Source organism: Sander vitreus, chromosome 12 (assembly GCF_031162955.1).
Source record: "Sander vitreus isolate 19-12246 chromosome 12, sanVit1, whole genome shotgun sequence".
In the NCBI taxonomy this organism is placed as follows: Eukaryota; Metazoa; Chordata; class Actinopteri; order Perciformes; family Percidae; genus Sander; species Sander vitreus.
Genome location: NC_135866.1, coordinates 26,171,453 through 26,185,406, shown reverse-complemented (window position 1 = coordinate 26,185,406; position 13,954 = coordinate 26,171,453). Strand labels below are relative to the sequence as shown.

The 13,954-nt window shown below is 42.6% G+C and overlaps 1 protein-coding gene across 2 annotated transcripts; it reads left to right on the top strand.

Moving 5' to 3' along the window:
- The first annotated feature begins 1,828 nt into the window (after positions 1 to 1,828).
- LOC144527048 (major facilitator superfamily domain-containing protein 12-like) lies at positions 1,829 to 12,248 on the top strand. 2 transcript variants are annotated; one of them, XM_078264890.1, is made up of 11 exons: positions 1,829 to 2,639; positions 3,037 to 3,156; positions 3,949 to 4,159; positions 4,836 to 4,959; positions 5,473 to 5,709; positions 7,040 to 7,132; positions 7,270 to 7,362; positions 7,660 to 7,830; positions 7,965 to 8,059; positions 8,302 to 8,473; positions 8,859 to 12,248. In XM_078264890.1, the coding sequence occupies exons 1-11, from the start codon at positions 2,492 to 2,494 to the stop codon at positions 8,955 to 8,957; spliced, it is 1,563 nt and encodes a 520-aa protein (XP_078121016.1). In that variant the 5' UTR covers positions 1,829 to 2,491; the 3' UTR covers positions 8,958 to 12,248. The 2 variants fall into 2 exon arrangements, with proteins under 2 accessions (XP_078121016.1, XP_078121017.1); XM_078264891.1 differs by having other exon boundaries at positions 1,830 to 2,639; positions 8,302 to 8,432.
- Positions 12,249 to 13,954: the final 1,706 nt, after the last annotated feature.

The window sequence follows — 13,954 nt, the reverse complement described above, 5'->3', positions numbered from 1 at the left end:
AAGGACCCCTTAACTGAAAGAGAGACTGATCAGGGACCCCCCCCCCCCACTACATATATTTTATAGTGTACAGAAAAAGCTATTAAATAATTGTTGGCATAATTTTATAAATCATGTTTCAATGTTAAACATACATGTGGCACAGTGAATCCTTAAGATTAAATGTATCTGTGGATAGCTATCTTACCCGTAGGCCAGTTAGCCTATCAATGTTTGTTTTTTCTCACAAATAGGCTGATTTATATTTGCTAATATGTTGGATTCATGTTAAGACATTTTCATTTTTGAAAAAACTTAACCACCAAATTAACAATAATTTGGTGGCCCCCTGCAGTAACTCTGAGCACCCCCTAGGGGCCCCGGAACCCCTGTTCAAGGTCTCTGGTCTGCTGTAACACAGCGTTGAGAGAGAGAGAAGCATTATTATTATTATTGTCAGCTATAAAGAGTGAATCAATGGAATTAAAAAGTATTTTCTGATTGTTTCACGGCGGCTACGTTATAAATCACAAAATAACACACAAACATCTCCGAGGGAAGGTGCCACATTGCCAGACTACACCCATCTTCGAACTCGGCCTTCGTTTTGTTCTCAACTACACACCTGAACAGTTTTGTGACTGCATCTTGCACGGTTGCGATGCTATCGCAGTGACAGAGTCTGCAGACATATACATACACACCCGGCAAAGTACTCAAATCCGCCTCTATGCTAGTTCCCGCTACAGTAGGCTATGTGTTCCAAAGACCATATTTTGCCATGATGTCACACACACATTTAATAAAATACTGCATATTATACATTTAAGTATGAAAAAATGTACACACGTCCCATAGGCCTTTATGATGAGATGTTGTGGAAGATGCTGGTGACGCCGGCCTTATCTCCAGAGGTAAACAGGTGTCAGGTGTCTCAAATCCAGTCCTGGTAATCTCACTTTATGCTTTGGTCCACATGGACATGACAGGTATTAATAATTTGAAAAACTTTGCAAAATGATCATATATAATAATAATAATAATAATAATAATATAATATTCATATCACTTGGCAACTCATCCGAGGAGGGTAAAGCAGAAGGAAAGAGTTTCTTTCTATAATCTTTGTTTTTCTGGCAGGACAAAAAGGACACACACACACACACACACACACACACACACACACACACACACACACACACACACACACACACACACATACACACACACACACACACACACACACACACACACACACACACACACACACACACACACACACACACACACACACACACACACACACACACACACACACACACATATATACACTTTTTGTCTAAACTATTGATACATAGGTTTACGTGCAGTTTAGTGTCCCAAACCCCACTATGGTCACGCCAAGACCCGCCCTGCTAATAACTTTACTCTTCCTGCGAAGATTACTCATGTTCCCCTTCGCAAGGCAGTGATGTAAGGGAACTGAAACTGTGTGTGGGCGCTACATTCTGCTGTCTGCTGTTATGTTTAAAAAACTGAATTTTGACAATGATTTGAGTAATGTCAAATATGTAAAATGATAGCACAGCACATACTTTTTATAATATCCTCCTATAGTGGCCAAATTGACAGTGATTTATAGATGTGACACCTTTATGTAATATCTCAAAAAACGGCGAAAGTGATTTGGGGATATCACTCAAACCTTTTTCGTTAGAACGCTAGATTAGTTACATACACGATCTTTGACTGTCACGTGAGGAAGTTGAACCCACGGGGCTTTTGCTATTGGCTGAGAGGAGCAAGAAGGGTTTCCTATTGGTCAATTCCTCTAGCTTTTTATGCTGACATCATCATTGCAGGTCTGCGTTTTTGTTTACATGTGTTTGCATTTTTAAAGCCATATATGTTTGAAGCCGGATAGCTGAAGGTGAACGGTGGTACGGCTCGGTGTTTTCTGTACCGAGGTGGATTCAACGTTAACGTTACACGCCGCTGCGCGAAATTTACAAAGAAGAAGAAGGCACTCGAAAGGGTTCTGTCTAATTTCGGTCACTTTCAATTGAATTTTGGTTTGGGTTTTTATAGCAACGTTAAGCAAAGTTAAGCTGAGATACATCTCGCGTACGCGAATTATTTTCTGTCAGCGAACGTTGGTTAGGTGTTGATATGTGATGTTAGGCGAGAAATGAGGCGTTTTGGTCTCTGGTGTGGTTCTGTTTCGGTTTTCGTTCGTCCTCTGATGCTCCTCCTGGCTTTGAGACGAAAGGGAATATCTTTTAGGGCATCTTGCTGAACGGACTAACATCATGATAAGTATATGTAACGCAAGTAACGTGTGGAAAAAGGGAACCGGACATTCGTCGTTCAGCTCTGTTCAACCGTTCCCAGTCTAAAAAGTTCGTCTAACTTTAGCAAGTTGATTGGACTTATTTTAGCCCTGCACGGTGTACCTGATGAAGGCGCGGGTTTCGATTTTCGTTTAAAGTGTTTTATTCTTCCACGAGCCATAATGTCGGACACAGAGATGTCTCTGCCAGTCCTCAAGAAGCTCAGCTATGCGGTGGGACACTTTCTGAACGACCTGTGTGCCTCCATGTGGTTCACATACCTACTGGTGTTCTACCACTCAGTACTGGGATTCCAAAACACGAATGCAGGTAGTCTGTCTGTCTGTCTGTCAGTCACGTTATACACATCTCGTATATGTGATATGTATTGACATTGACACTGCATGCAGTCCTATACAATAACCCTGTAATATATCTGTGTGAAGCCTAATGCAATTTTTCATAGCTACTGCACCAGGGAGATATTGATTAAACTATATTGCTGCAAAGATTAATCGATTGGTTATCAACTATGAAATGTTGATAATCGATTAATCCGTTTTGAGTAATTTTCTGATTCCAGCTTTTTTAAATGAGGATATTCTGTAGTTTCTCTAATCGATTAATCGAGAAAATAATCAACAGATTAATCAACATGCATCTTTCTTCTCTGTCTGTTGTAACCCATTGGTTATTACTGAATCGTGTATGTTTACCTGTGGTTTAGGTGTGTTGCTGTTGGTTGGCCAGATAGCTGATGGTATCTGTACGCCTCTCATTGGCTACGAGTCTGACCGAACCCCTGGCTGTGGCAACTACGGCAAGAGGAAGACATGGCATTTAGTTGGTAAGTCAGACAGACAGATAGACACTCTGGCGTCACTTTACTGCCCCGCGAGATTCAGAAATGATTTACTCTTCAACAGAAAAATGTAAATTCAGAGAATTTGTACTCAGTGAATGTTTTACATTGTGCTAGTAGCCAGTAAAGGTAAATCTGGAAGAAAGCAGTCCTGAAGCTGTGCCTTGTTTCTGTGAGTCAGCTCTTTTGTACATGCTCTTATAATAGGTATTTGTGTAACTTTTTAATGATTCTGCTGTTTGAACTATGCTCCCATACTGAACACTGTATACTGATCCATTTTATTGAGGTCAGGTCAGATCGTGTTTTAAAAGACTCTGTAATGATCCTGAGGTTAACTGTAAAGGTCACAGTTGAATGACTTGAAGTGCAAGTATCCTTGTGTGGCACACGCACAGTGACAAGAACAGACAGCGCTTCATAACAAGGATACTATAACAGATGAACATCGCTGCATTGAAAAAATAGACAGAGAAGCATGAAAGTACACCTTGGCATATGCAATGGATACACCAGCTATAGCCATAAAATAAAATACCTTTTTTTTTTTCACTAAAAGGGTAAAGGTATAGCTTACTTTTTGTCATCACACATTGTTCAAAGTTGAGAAAGAGAGAGCACAGTGGTGGTCGAGCAAGCTACAACCTAAATGAAGACAAGGAGCGAACAAAGCAGTGAATCAGGGGGATAACACTTTATTTTCTGATTGTTTGACAGCGGTTACGTTCTAAAGCTCTAATGTGTGTGTGTGTGTGTGTGCGTGTGTGTGTGATCCAGGTACACTAAGCGTGGTGCTATCCTTTGCCTTCATCTTCAACCAGTGTCTGGGCTGTGGCCCCCTCACCCCTCAGTGGGCCAGTTTGACCTACTTCATCCCGTTCATCATCGTCTTTCAGTTCGGCTGGGCCGCCACCCAGATCTCCCACCTGTCTCTCATTCCAGAGCTGGTCACCTGTGAGCACGCTAAAGTAGAACTCACTGCATACAGGTACGTTTAAAACACATAGACAGTAGGGCTGGATCTAAATATTTGACTATTCTATAAATTGAGACAGATTCCACTTTTGGAGAAACGCAACCCAATGTCACGCTGCGGTGGCCCATCGTGTAGCCGGTGATCAGACTTGTCAGTCCATCCCATGGCGGTGTGAGAGTCCCGTACAGTTAACAGGAAGCATCGCTGCCACGAGAAAGTTTTAAAACACAAGCAGTGAACTGCCCAAGAGTTTGTGTTGCAGCTGACTGTTTCCTGCAACAACAAAGCACAGTCGCTACGTCTCTTTTCCGTGAAAACAGGAAATGGAGTTGCCTTCAAGTGCGGTCAGAAATGTTGGAATCTATAAACGATCTATCCCCCCCCAATGGCCGCCACCACCGAAGCTTTGAATATTCACTGTTGATTAGTACTGAAGCTTCAAAGCACAAAAAAATGGTATTCAGGGCAGCCCTAATAGATTGCACCCAACAGTACACACAGCACCTACAGATCCTGAATACGCTGTTTCTCCATGTGTCTGTGTGTGTGTGTGTGTGTGTGTGTGTGTGTGTGTGTGTGTGTGTGTGTGTGTGTGTGTGTGTGTGTGTGTGTGTGTGTGTGTGTGTGTGTGTGTGTGTGTGTGTGTGTGTGTGTGTGTGTGTGTGTGTGTGTGTGTGTGTGTGTGCAGGTATGCGTTCACAGTGATAGCCAACATCACAGTGTATGCAGTGGCTTACATGCTGTTCCACTTCCAGGCCGGAGAGGACGACCCCAGTGATGGGCTTGGACCAGTAGATATCCCCGTCTTCAGGGTGAGAATAAATGTTTTAATCAGCTGACATATGACACTTCACCGTGTTCAGAGACCACTACACATTCACAGTGGACCCTAATTTCCCAACCGCCGCAAATGCAATTTTGGTTCACGTAATGGCATGAAATTGCGCTTGCGTTTGTGGTTGCTCCGACCACTTCTTATTGTAAACACAAGGCAATTTTTGTAACTTTAGTTGGCGGTGGCACACACATAGACCCTTCGAAACACCTTTTCATGTAAGTTGAGTTTTACCTCTTTCAGCTTGCTATGCATTTTTCATCTACTTCTAGTTTTAATGTGATTAAGACAGAGTCTGCAACTGAGTCGTACCAAATATATCATCCACATGTCACAGAGAGAGACTCAAGCATTATTATTTTCAGCTATATAAGAAAAAAAACTTATTTGATTTTCACTGTACAAGAGAGTTTTTGTATGTTAAATTTTCTCATTTACCAACCAGTTTCTAATAAACCTTGACATGTGCTGTTTTTGTGTTTGATTACAGAGTCTGGCGTTGATTGTGCTGGCCATCGGCGCTCTCTTCTCCGTCTTCTTCCACCTGGGAATCACAGAGAGGAGGCGTGAAACAGGAGGGGAGGCCGGAGGAGAGGAGGGGAGGAAGAGGATAGGGGAGGAGGAGGAGGAGGAAGAGGGGGAGCGGAGGCCTCTGCTTCCCCGCCCGAGGACCTCCATGCATATTCTGCAGTGGAAATGTTGGCTGCAGCAGCCTTCTTTTTACCAGGTGGGAAGATTGTACCAGTAAAACCAGATCTGAATATCTTAGTATTAGAGTTGTTCCGATACCGGTACCAGTATCGGAAAAGCCTTCGATACTGCCTAAAATGCTGGTATCGGCGAGTATGTTAGTCTATACGTTATTTATGTTCTTTATCCGTTATGACTCACTGCCAAAGTAGATATTAAATGAAAGTTCTCTAGCATTCATTCTCTGTGTTTGTTCATGTTTTACAAAGAGATTAACCTAAGCCAGACCGTACAACAATGATGGCAATCATAGCACAGCTGTTAACATTTTTATATATATATATATATATAAAATGTTACCAATATATATTAAATGTCCTATGACATGCTGCTTTTTGGATGCTTTTATATAGGCCTTAGTGGTCCCCTAATACTGTATCTGAAGTCTCTGATACATCTGAAGCGCTGACCGTTACTGCGCAGCCTCCAACTGAGAGAGACGACGTAAATGTGACGTGAGCAACCTGTCTGAAAGTTGCAAGTCTTCTGGTAGCTGTGCTAAGACAAATCTCAATCATTCCCAATCTTGCAGAGCGTAGGTATATGTGGATAACATGGACACAGGCTAATTATTGCTAACTAAAATGCTAGTTAACATTAGTAATTAAACTTAAACAGCTAATGTAAGTCCAAACTACCTGTGAGCTTCTCCTGTACTATACGGTAATTCCTCTACTGTGCGACAGTAAGTCCTGTGGTTATGACACAATCTTTAGCCTATTTTTACAAAAACGTCTGCTACAGAGCCATAATGTGAGGTACAAGGTAATGGAGCCTTTTATACATTGTTGTGTTTCTTTAGAAATAAACAATGGACAAATAGTCTTTAAACGCTTCAGATGTAAAGTTATTCGCTGTCAAAGTGACATCAAAATGAATGGCAGTCAATGGAATGCTAACGGGGGGGGGGTGAGTGCTTGTTAGCATCAAAATGGCGCCATAGGAGGTTCGAGGTGTGAGGAGAAGCTTACCCCCTTGAGCAGGATACCCAGGGCTTGGTTTACACCTATCGCCATTTCTAGCCACTGGGGGACCATAGGCAGGCTCATATTAATGTTAAAAAACACTGGTATTGGATTGGTACTCGGTATCGGCTGATACGCAAGTTCAGGTATCGGAAAGGAAAAAATTTGGTAAACGTCGGTTTGTGTTTGGACTGGCAGATTGGGACAGAAAAAGCTTTTTCTGTAATTAGCAGTTCTTATTTCAACAGCTTGACAGTCTCCACGTGTTGTCTTTTGTTGCACGTTTTTCACTGCCTGCAGCAAACCTGCCTGATAGATCTGTTTTGCTGTGTGTCTCTGTAGGTGGCCTTACTTTACATGTCTACCAGGCTAATAGTCAATCTGTCTCAGACATACATCTCAATGTATCTCATCAACACTCTGGAGCTGCCCAAGGTAACCACAATCCTTCTTTTTCACATTATGTAAGTGTGATCAGTTCATGGTGACCTCGGCGTGAGTGATGTTCTTCATCTTAGCTACAGTCTGTCCTCCGCTGTTTGTTCATTTCATTCTTTCTCTCCCTCCAACAGAAGTTCATCGCAACCATCCCATTAGTGATGTACCTGAGTGGCTTCCTGTCCTCCTTCATCATGAAGCCTGTCAGTAAACTCATTGGGAAATGTGTGAGTAAAACCTCACTCCTGCCCATATCAGAATCAGCTTTATTGGCCAGGTTTGGGTAAACAGACAAGGAATTTGACTCTGGTCAATACTTTGCTCTCATAGTACAACACTCACTTAAAGGTAGTAACTAAAGCTGTCAGATGAATGTAGTGGAGTAGAAGTAGAAAGTGGTATGAAAAGAAAAGACTCAAGTAAAGGTCAAGTACCTCAACATTTGTACTTAAGTACAGTACTTGAGTAAATGTGCTTAGTTACATCCCACCACTGACTGTGTCTCTCTCTTCCCATTGGTCCAGCTCACCTACTTCGTGGGTCTGCTGCTGATTATGGCCTTCTCCTACTGGGTGCTGTTGGATGGCCAGATGGGTCAGCGGGTGTACGGGGCCGCTTTGCTGCTGGGGGCAGGGTCAGCCACCATCCTGGTCATATCGCTCTCCATGACCGCGGAGCTCATCGGCGATCAAACGGTAAAGTGTGTGTGTGTGTGTGTGTGTATGTGATAGGAGGCGTTATGTGTCCTTTCACATCATCCACTATCTTTATCTCCATCTCACTCTCTCTCTCTCTCTCTCTCTCTCTCTCTCTCTCTCTCTCTCTGCAGCAAAGTGGAGCATTTGTGTATGGAGCCATGAGCTTCACTGATAAAGTGGCTAATGGGTTAGCTGTGATGGTCATCCAGGGTCTGCATCCTTGCCGGTTAGTATATACACACACACACACACACACACACACACACACACACACACACACACACACACACACACACACACACACACACACACACACACACACACACACACACACACACACACACACACACACACACACACACACACACACACACACACACACACACACACAGGCAGTCTGATCAAAAGCAGCCCATTCATTAGTTTCAGACTGTGACGTGCTCTAACAGACGGTGTTGTCTCTCTCAGTACTGTGGTGTGCTGTCCGGCCTGTGTGTGGTTCTATCATTACATCATGGTCATAGTGACGGGAGGCGTGGCAGTCGTCGCGGCTTTGGCGCTCTGCTCCATCCTCATCTGGCCAATCAAGATCAGACCACGTGAGTCGGACAACTCTACTGATATATTGTCTAATATGCATGTAAGGGCTGAAACTAACAATTATTTTCATGTTGATTAATCTGTTTATTGTTTTCTCGATTAGTTGTTTGGTCTATAAAACGTCAGAAAATGGTGAAAAAATGTCGATGAGTGTTGTCCAAAGCCCTAGACGATGTCCTGAAATATCTTGTTTTTATATAATATATTCAGTTTACTGTCACAGAGGAGTCAAGGAACTAGAAAATATTCACATTTATGAAGCTGGAATCAGATAATTTTTACTTTTTCGTCATAAAAAAATGACTCTGATCGACTATCAAAATAGTTGACAACTAATCGATTGATCTGCATTTGCTTTGCTCATTATAGCTGTTCCTCTATGTACTGCTTAGTTCGTGTGTGTGTGTGTGTGTGTGGTCTGCCAGTTATCTCTATGGATGCAGCCAGAGTCAACTGACCGCCCCTTCCCTACAACAACTGACATCCAGAAGGACAAGAAGGATTTTCACTTTTGTTTCTTTTGAAGATTCATCTCTAGTCTTTCAGGAAAAAAGCCCCAGGGGAATTCCTGACTGTCTGCTCGACTGGTGCAATCATCACTTCTGATAAAGTCCCTGGGAAACCATTTTTCCAGTTTTCTCATCATGTTCCAAAAATTATTTTCATCCCAGTCCCCGGTAATTATATAAAAAAAAAAGGTTATTATAGGTTAATTTTATTGTGTAGTGGTGAGTAATTCACCAAGCACTAGCTGTCCTTTCTATAGCTTTTTTAATGGATTTTTACCCACTTTCAACACGTATTAGAGCCAAATATCTACTACAGTTGAGGGCACAGGTGGCACAGGGTTTGTTTCGGTGGCTGTTGAAATATTTTCAGCTGTTGCAGATGTGTCTTTGGGTCAGTTTATGCTGCCCCTGGCTAATTTGTGCCTTCCATTGTCTTAATATGCAATCGCGCTGCCTCTAAAATTCCCTTTGCGTTCTGTCTGAACCCACAGTAACAAAACATCCATGAACATTGAATCGTAGTTAAATCAACAGCGTTGGAGTTTATCAGCAGAGACAGTGAGAATTAGAATGACCACGCTCTACACCTGCATGAAAATGATTGGACGTTGCTAATTATCGGGGAGCCCAGCAGCTGATGAATGAGCTGGTGATTATGAAGCATGAAATGAAGCTGCTAATACTGGCCAATGAAAGCTTTTCTGTTGCATTACTGAACCTCCATACACATTCGTACAAATCTTGAAATCTTTAGGATTTTACACTTTTTTTTCTCACATATTTATACTATAATCCTAATTTTATGTCCATAGAACCCACACACAAAATAGTTATAAGACAGATCAGACGAGCAGTAGAGTAGCAACGTTACGAGGCAGAGAGCCAGCCGCTAAATGAGTCAATTTAACTTCAAGCTTTAGTGCGTAATTTTTAGATATTAGTAAACGTCTGTTAGATCCAAGCCGTTGCCAAATGAGTTTCTACAAAGCTAATTAAGACTATCAGCTCCACACAACTCTCTCTGTATTTCTCAGTATGGCTGTGTTCAGAAGATTGTGGCGTCCGGTTACTTTCCCGCGCAGAAGCTCGAGTGAAGATAATGACCTCTTCTGAAGAGTCCATCATGTTTTTTTAATCCTCCGTGTCCTCCTTGGCTACTAGCAACCGTGTGCGCGGTCACGTAAGGCTTGTATTATGTGGACGCGCCGACAGTTTTGTTGTCGTTACTTAGAATTCCTCATGGGGGGCGACAGAAACTACGCACTATAGCTTTAACGCTATTGTCACCATGACAACAGTCGCCATTCTGTTGTGTACCAATCAAATGACTACGGCCAACAGTTCAATGCCCTTTCTATCCATTTTATTTCCATGGTTGTGACCAAGTTGTCGACTGCGTCACCACAGAGCTGTGAGCAGGAATACGCTTTGGGTGCTTTTTAGGTTTGATTTTGTTTGACTTTCCATCAGCGACAGCCTGTATACAATTATACAGAACGTTGGAAAATGATGAGAAAACAGGTTCCCAGGTCACAAGTAGTCTTTAGTTGCAGCTTATTTCATTACATGTCTGTTAGACAGAACAGAGCATGAGAGGAAAGACTGGGAACACACTGACTGTTCATAGCAGATATCTGACCTGACCGCAGCCGTCGGCTGGCCTGGATCACTTCAAAAGGGAACTGCTGTCCTGCTGCTTCACTAACGATCATCAGAGACAAAAAAAAGTATGCAGATACAGCATGGATGTGATGTATTCAAGTGACCAAGCTCAGGAACACCAAAGAAGAAGCAGGGACCATTGTAAAGTCAGTGTCCTATCAGCTGATGTCTCGTCAGTACTTAGTTCTGCTAATGTGACATGACATCTGCATTCCAAAAATCATTCCTGAGTTTCTAAGTGGAATGCTTTAGGGCTACAACTATCGATTATTTTCATAGTCGATTTCTCGATTAAATGTTTGGTCTGTAAAATGTCCGTTTCCCAAAGCCCTAGACGACGTCCTCAAATGTCTTCTTTTGTCCACAACTCAAAGCTACTCAGTTTACTGTCACAGAGCAGTGAAGAAACTAGAAAACATTCACATTTAAGAAGCTAGAATCAGAGAATTTAGCTTTTTCTCAGAAAACAAGGACTCAAACTATTTATCGATTATCAAAAGAGTTGGCAATTACTTTAATAGTTGACAATCGATTCATCTTTGCAGCTCTAGAACGCTGCATTAAAGGGTCATCGCACTATATTTCCTCACACTGATGAACCACTACATTTATACACCGACTGTCGACGGACGCATGGAAACTGACTCTGAAATCCAGACAGTCATGATGAGGAGAATCAAGGCCTTGCTACAACGCACTACGACGACTCTTAAACAAGAAGTTATAAGAACTTGTATGAAGTCTTGTATGTTACTGCAGCAGCAGAAAACAACCAGGGAATCGGCACGTTCAGCTTTTCTCAGCTGATTGGGAGGCATTCACTGTACCGCTGTTGGCCCAGCGAAGTCCCATTCAGGTGATCTTAAGGCCCTGACACACCAAACCGACCATCGGCCGTCGGACAGTCTGGCGAGGTCGGTGACTCGAGTCTGTTCGGTGTGTTCCGTGCCTTCGTCAGTCGGAGGGGCCGTCGGCCTTCATTTTTGGCCGAACTGACTTGCTGGGTTGGAGGGCGGGCAGTCGGACTCAATGGCCAATCTGATTGGTGGAGCGCTAACCCCACTTTTTGGACCTTGGGGAGCTGACTGCCTTTTCTGCCAACGGTCGGCCGTCGGGTTGGTGTGTCAGGGGCTTTAAGTGTTTAACAGTAGGCATTCTGGGATAACTTGTGTTTGTGCCTCATTGTTGTGGTTTAGATAAAGCACTCCTATTTGTTTTTTTCCACAACTATATAAGATATAGTTCAATCACTTGTCTTTGTACATTTACTGTTTTGCATATATATATATATATATATATAATCTCAGATCAAATGGAATATGGATATAAAGGGTTTTTTTTATAATCAGAAGAAACTTGAATAGCAGAATTGTATTTGATATAAAAATGAATACTTTAAAGGAATCAATGCTACGCTGTGTATTCATGTGTGTGAACAATATACGGGAATTAAACTGGTTCACTATCAGAGCAGAGTGTTTGTCGCGTTCGACCAAAAGCTCTCTGTGACCTCTCATCACTATTATAACGTTATGTTTTTACTTCCTTTTTATGTCTCTGTTGCAGTGACTTGACTAGGATTCTGGTTGTGTTGTTTCATAAAGAGACACTCATTAAACAAGTTTCATAAGGTGCAACTACAAATGTGTCCGTGTTTGACTTGAATTCTGAATTGTTAGTCATTTACTCAGCTTTTTAGAAAAAAAAGTGAAGCACGTATATAACCACACCGTGAGAAGAATGAACCTGTATTAACAAACAAATATTTTAAACCTTTTGCCTCATTTTGAAAACGGAGGACAAAAATGTCTGTCATAAAATTAAATATTAACATTTTCAATTTTCCTTGAGTTTAATCTCTTAATCAAAATCAGTCCTGATCCTAACTACCAAATATTCATTCATTTTCAGAATTTTAACCCTTTGAATGTGTTTACATCTTTCTGACCAAGTAGTTACAGGAACGTAGTTATAGGAACAGTCCACTTCTAAACAGATCTAACTCCTCGCCCCCAACACCGGTTTTTCCAATTGCATTCGCACTGGGGAAGTGGCCATAGGTATCCCTCTCCCCCGCCTCTGCCTGCTGCGCTGTGGACGTGGACGTGTGTGTGTGTGTGTGTGTGTGTGTGAGTGTGACGGCTGGCGAGCCGCAGGACACGCTTGTGGAGTTTAACTCCGAAAAGACAGTTAACCACAGGTTCCCGTTAAAACGGCGAAATAAAAGCCTCTTTTTTACGAGAGCGGTCTGAGAGACCTCCAGCTCACAGCGGGGTGTCTGAGCATGACTGGCCGAGCGACGAGCTAGCGGACCGGGGCAGGCGCTTGCTGGCTGTCGCCTCACTTCATGGAGCTTCTGAACTCCGAAAACTTTGAAGCAAATTGTCAATTCGGCATCAATTTACGTAAGACTGCCAATATTCGAAATCTAAACAGTTAATTTCTCGCCTAAAACGTTGTCGGAAGTGAAATTAGTGATGAATAAGATGGCAGAAATTGTTAAAATTGTCCGGTTGTTGGTCTGTCTTTACCAGAAACCCGACCCTCGTTCGCCTAGGTTCCTATGCTGAAAAGGGAAAAGACCCTGCCCTGAAGTAGGAGCTGAAAGAGTTACAGGAACTGCGGCCAGAGGGACTTAAAAATCCCAAAATTGGTCCAGTCGGAACACGAGAAAAAAGGGTTCTAGTAACGTTATGTTCTGGGATATGTCAAAACATTGATTTTTATGCATTGCATCAAACACTGCAGTGCTCCATAATACAGCAGCAACGCCCCGAATGGAAACCAGGATAACATGTATTTGCCCCATAGGGCAAATGTAAGAAAATGGCTCAATCTGGTGGAAAAAAGCATGTATGATATAATGCTGTAATTGCCGTGGGATCAAACATTTTTTGGGGTCTGATTGTCTGTTTTGGTTACAGTTTATTATACTGTAGACTTATTATAGGAACTGTAGTCTCGGTTTGCCAGACCTTCCTCCACAGCGCTGTAGAGGAGGGTTTGGTTTACTGGTTTATTGGCATTTCTTTTTTTAAAGATTATTTTTTGGGGCGTTTCCCTTTATTAAGTAGTGAAAGTGGAGAGACACGAAAGGTGGGAGGGAGACGGGGGATGACACGCAGCAAAGGGCAGCAGGTCGGATTCGAACCTGCGCCGCTGCAGGACGCTCTTACTGGATGAGCTAGAGGCCAGCCCTATTGTCATTTCTTCAAACCAATCGCAATCGTCATGGACGGAGCTAAGCTCCGGGCAGAACCACGGTGCCGCTGCAAAAAAGCCTCGGGTAGGAACTTGTTTTGGTGGAACACGTGTACATTTAAAAGTTGTTTTAGTCGTGCAACAGAAAA

Bases quoted from the DNA above. Each gene is read 5' to 3' on its own strand.
- LOC144527048 (XM_078264890.1), top strand. From the start codon at position 2,492: ATGTCGGACACAGAGATGTCTCTGCCAGTCCTCAAGAAGCTCAGCTAT. The intron at 5,710-7,039 runs GTGGGAAGATTG...GTGTCTCTGTAG, and splicing joins AGCAGCCTTCTTTTTACCAG to GTGGCCTTACTTTACATGTC. The intron at 7,133-7,269 runs GTAACCACAATC...TCCCTCCAACAG, and splicing joins ACACTCTGGAGCTGCCCAAG to AAGTTCATCGCAACCATCCC.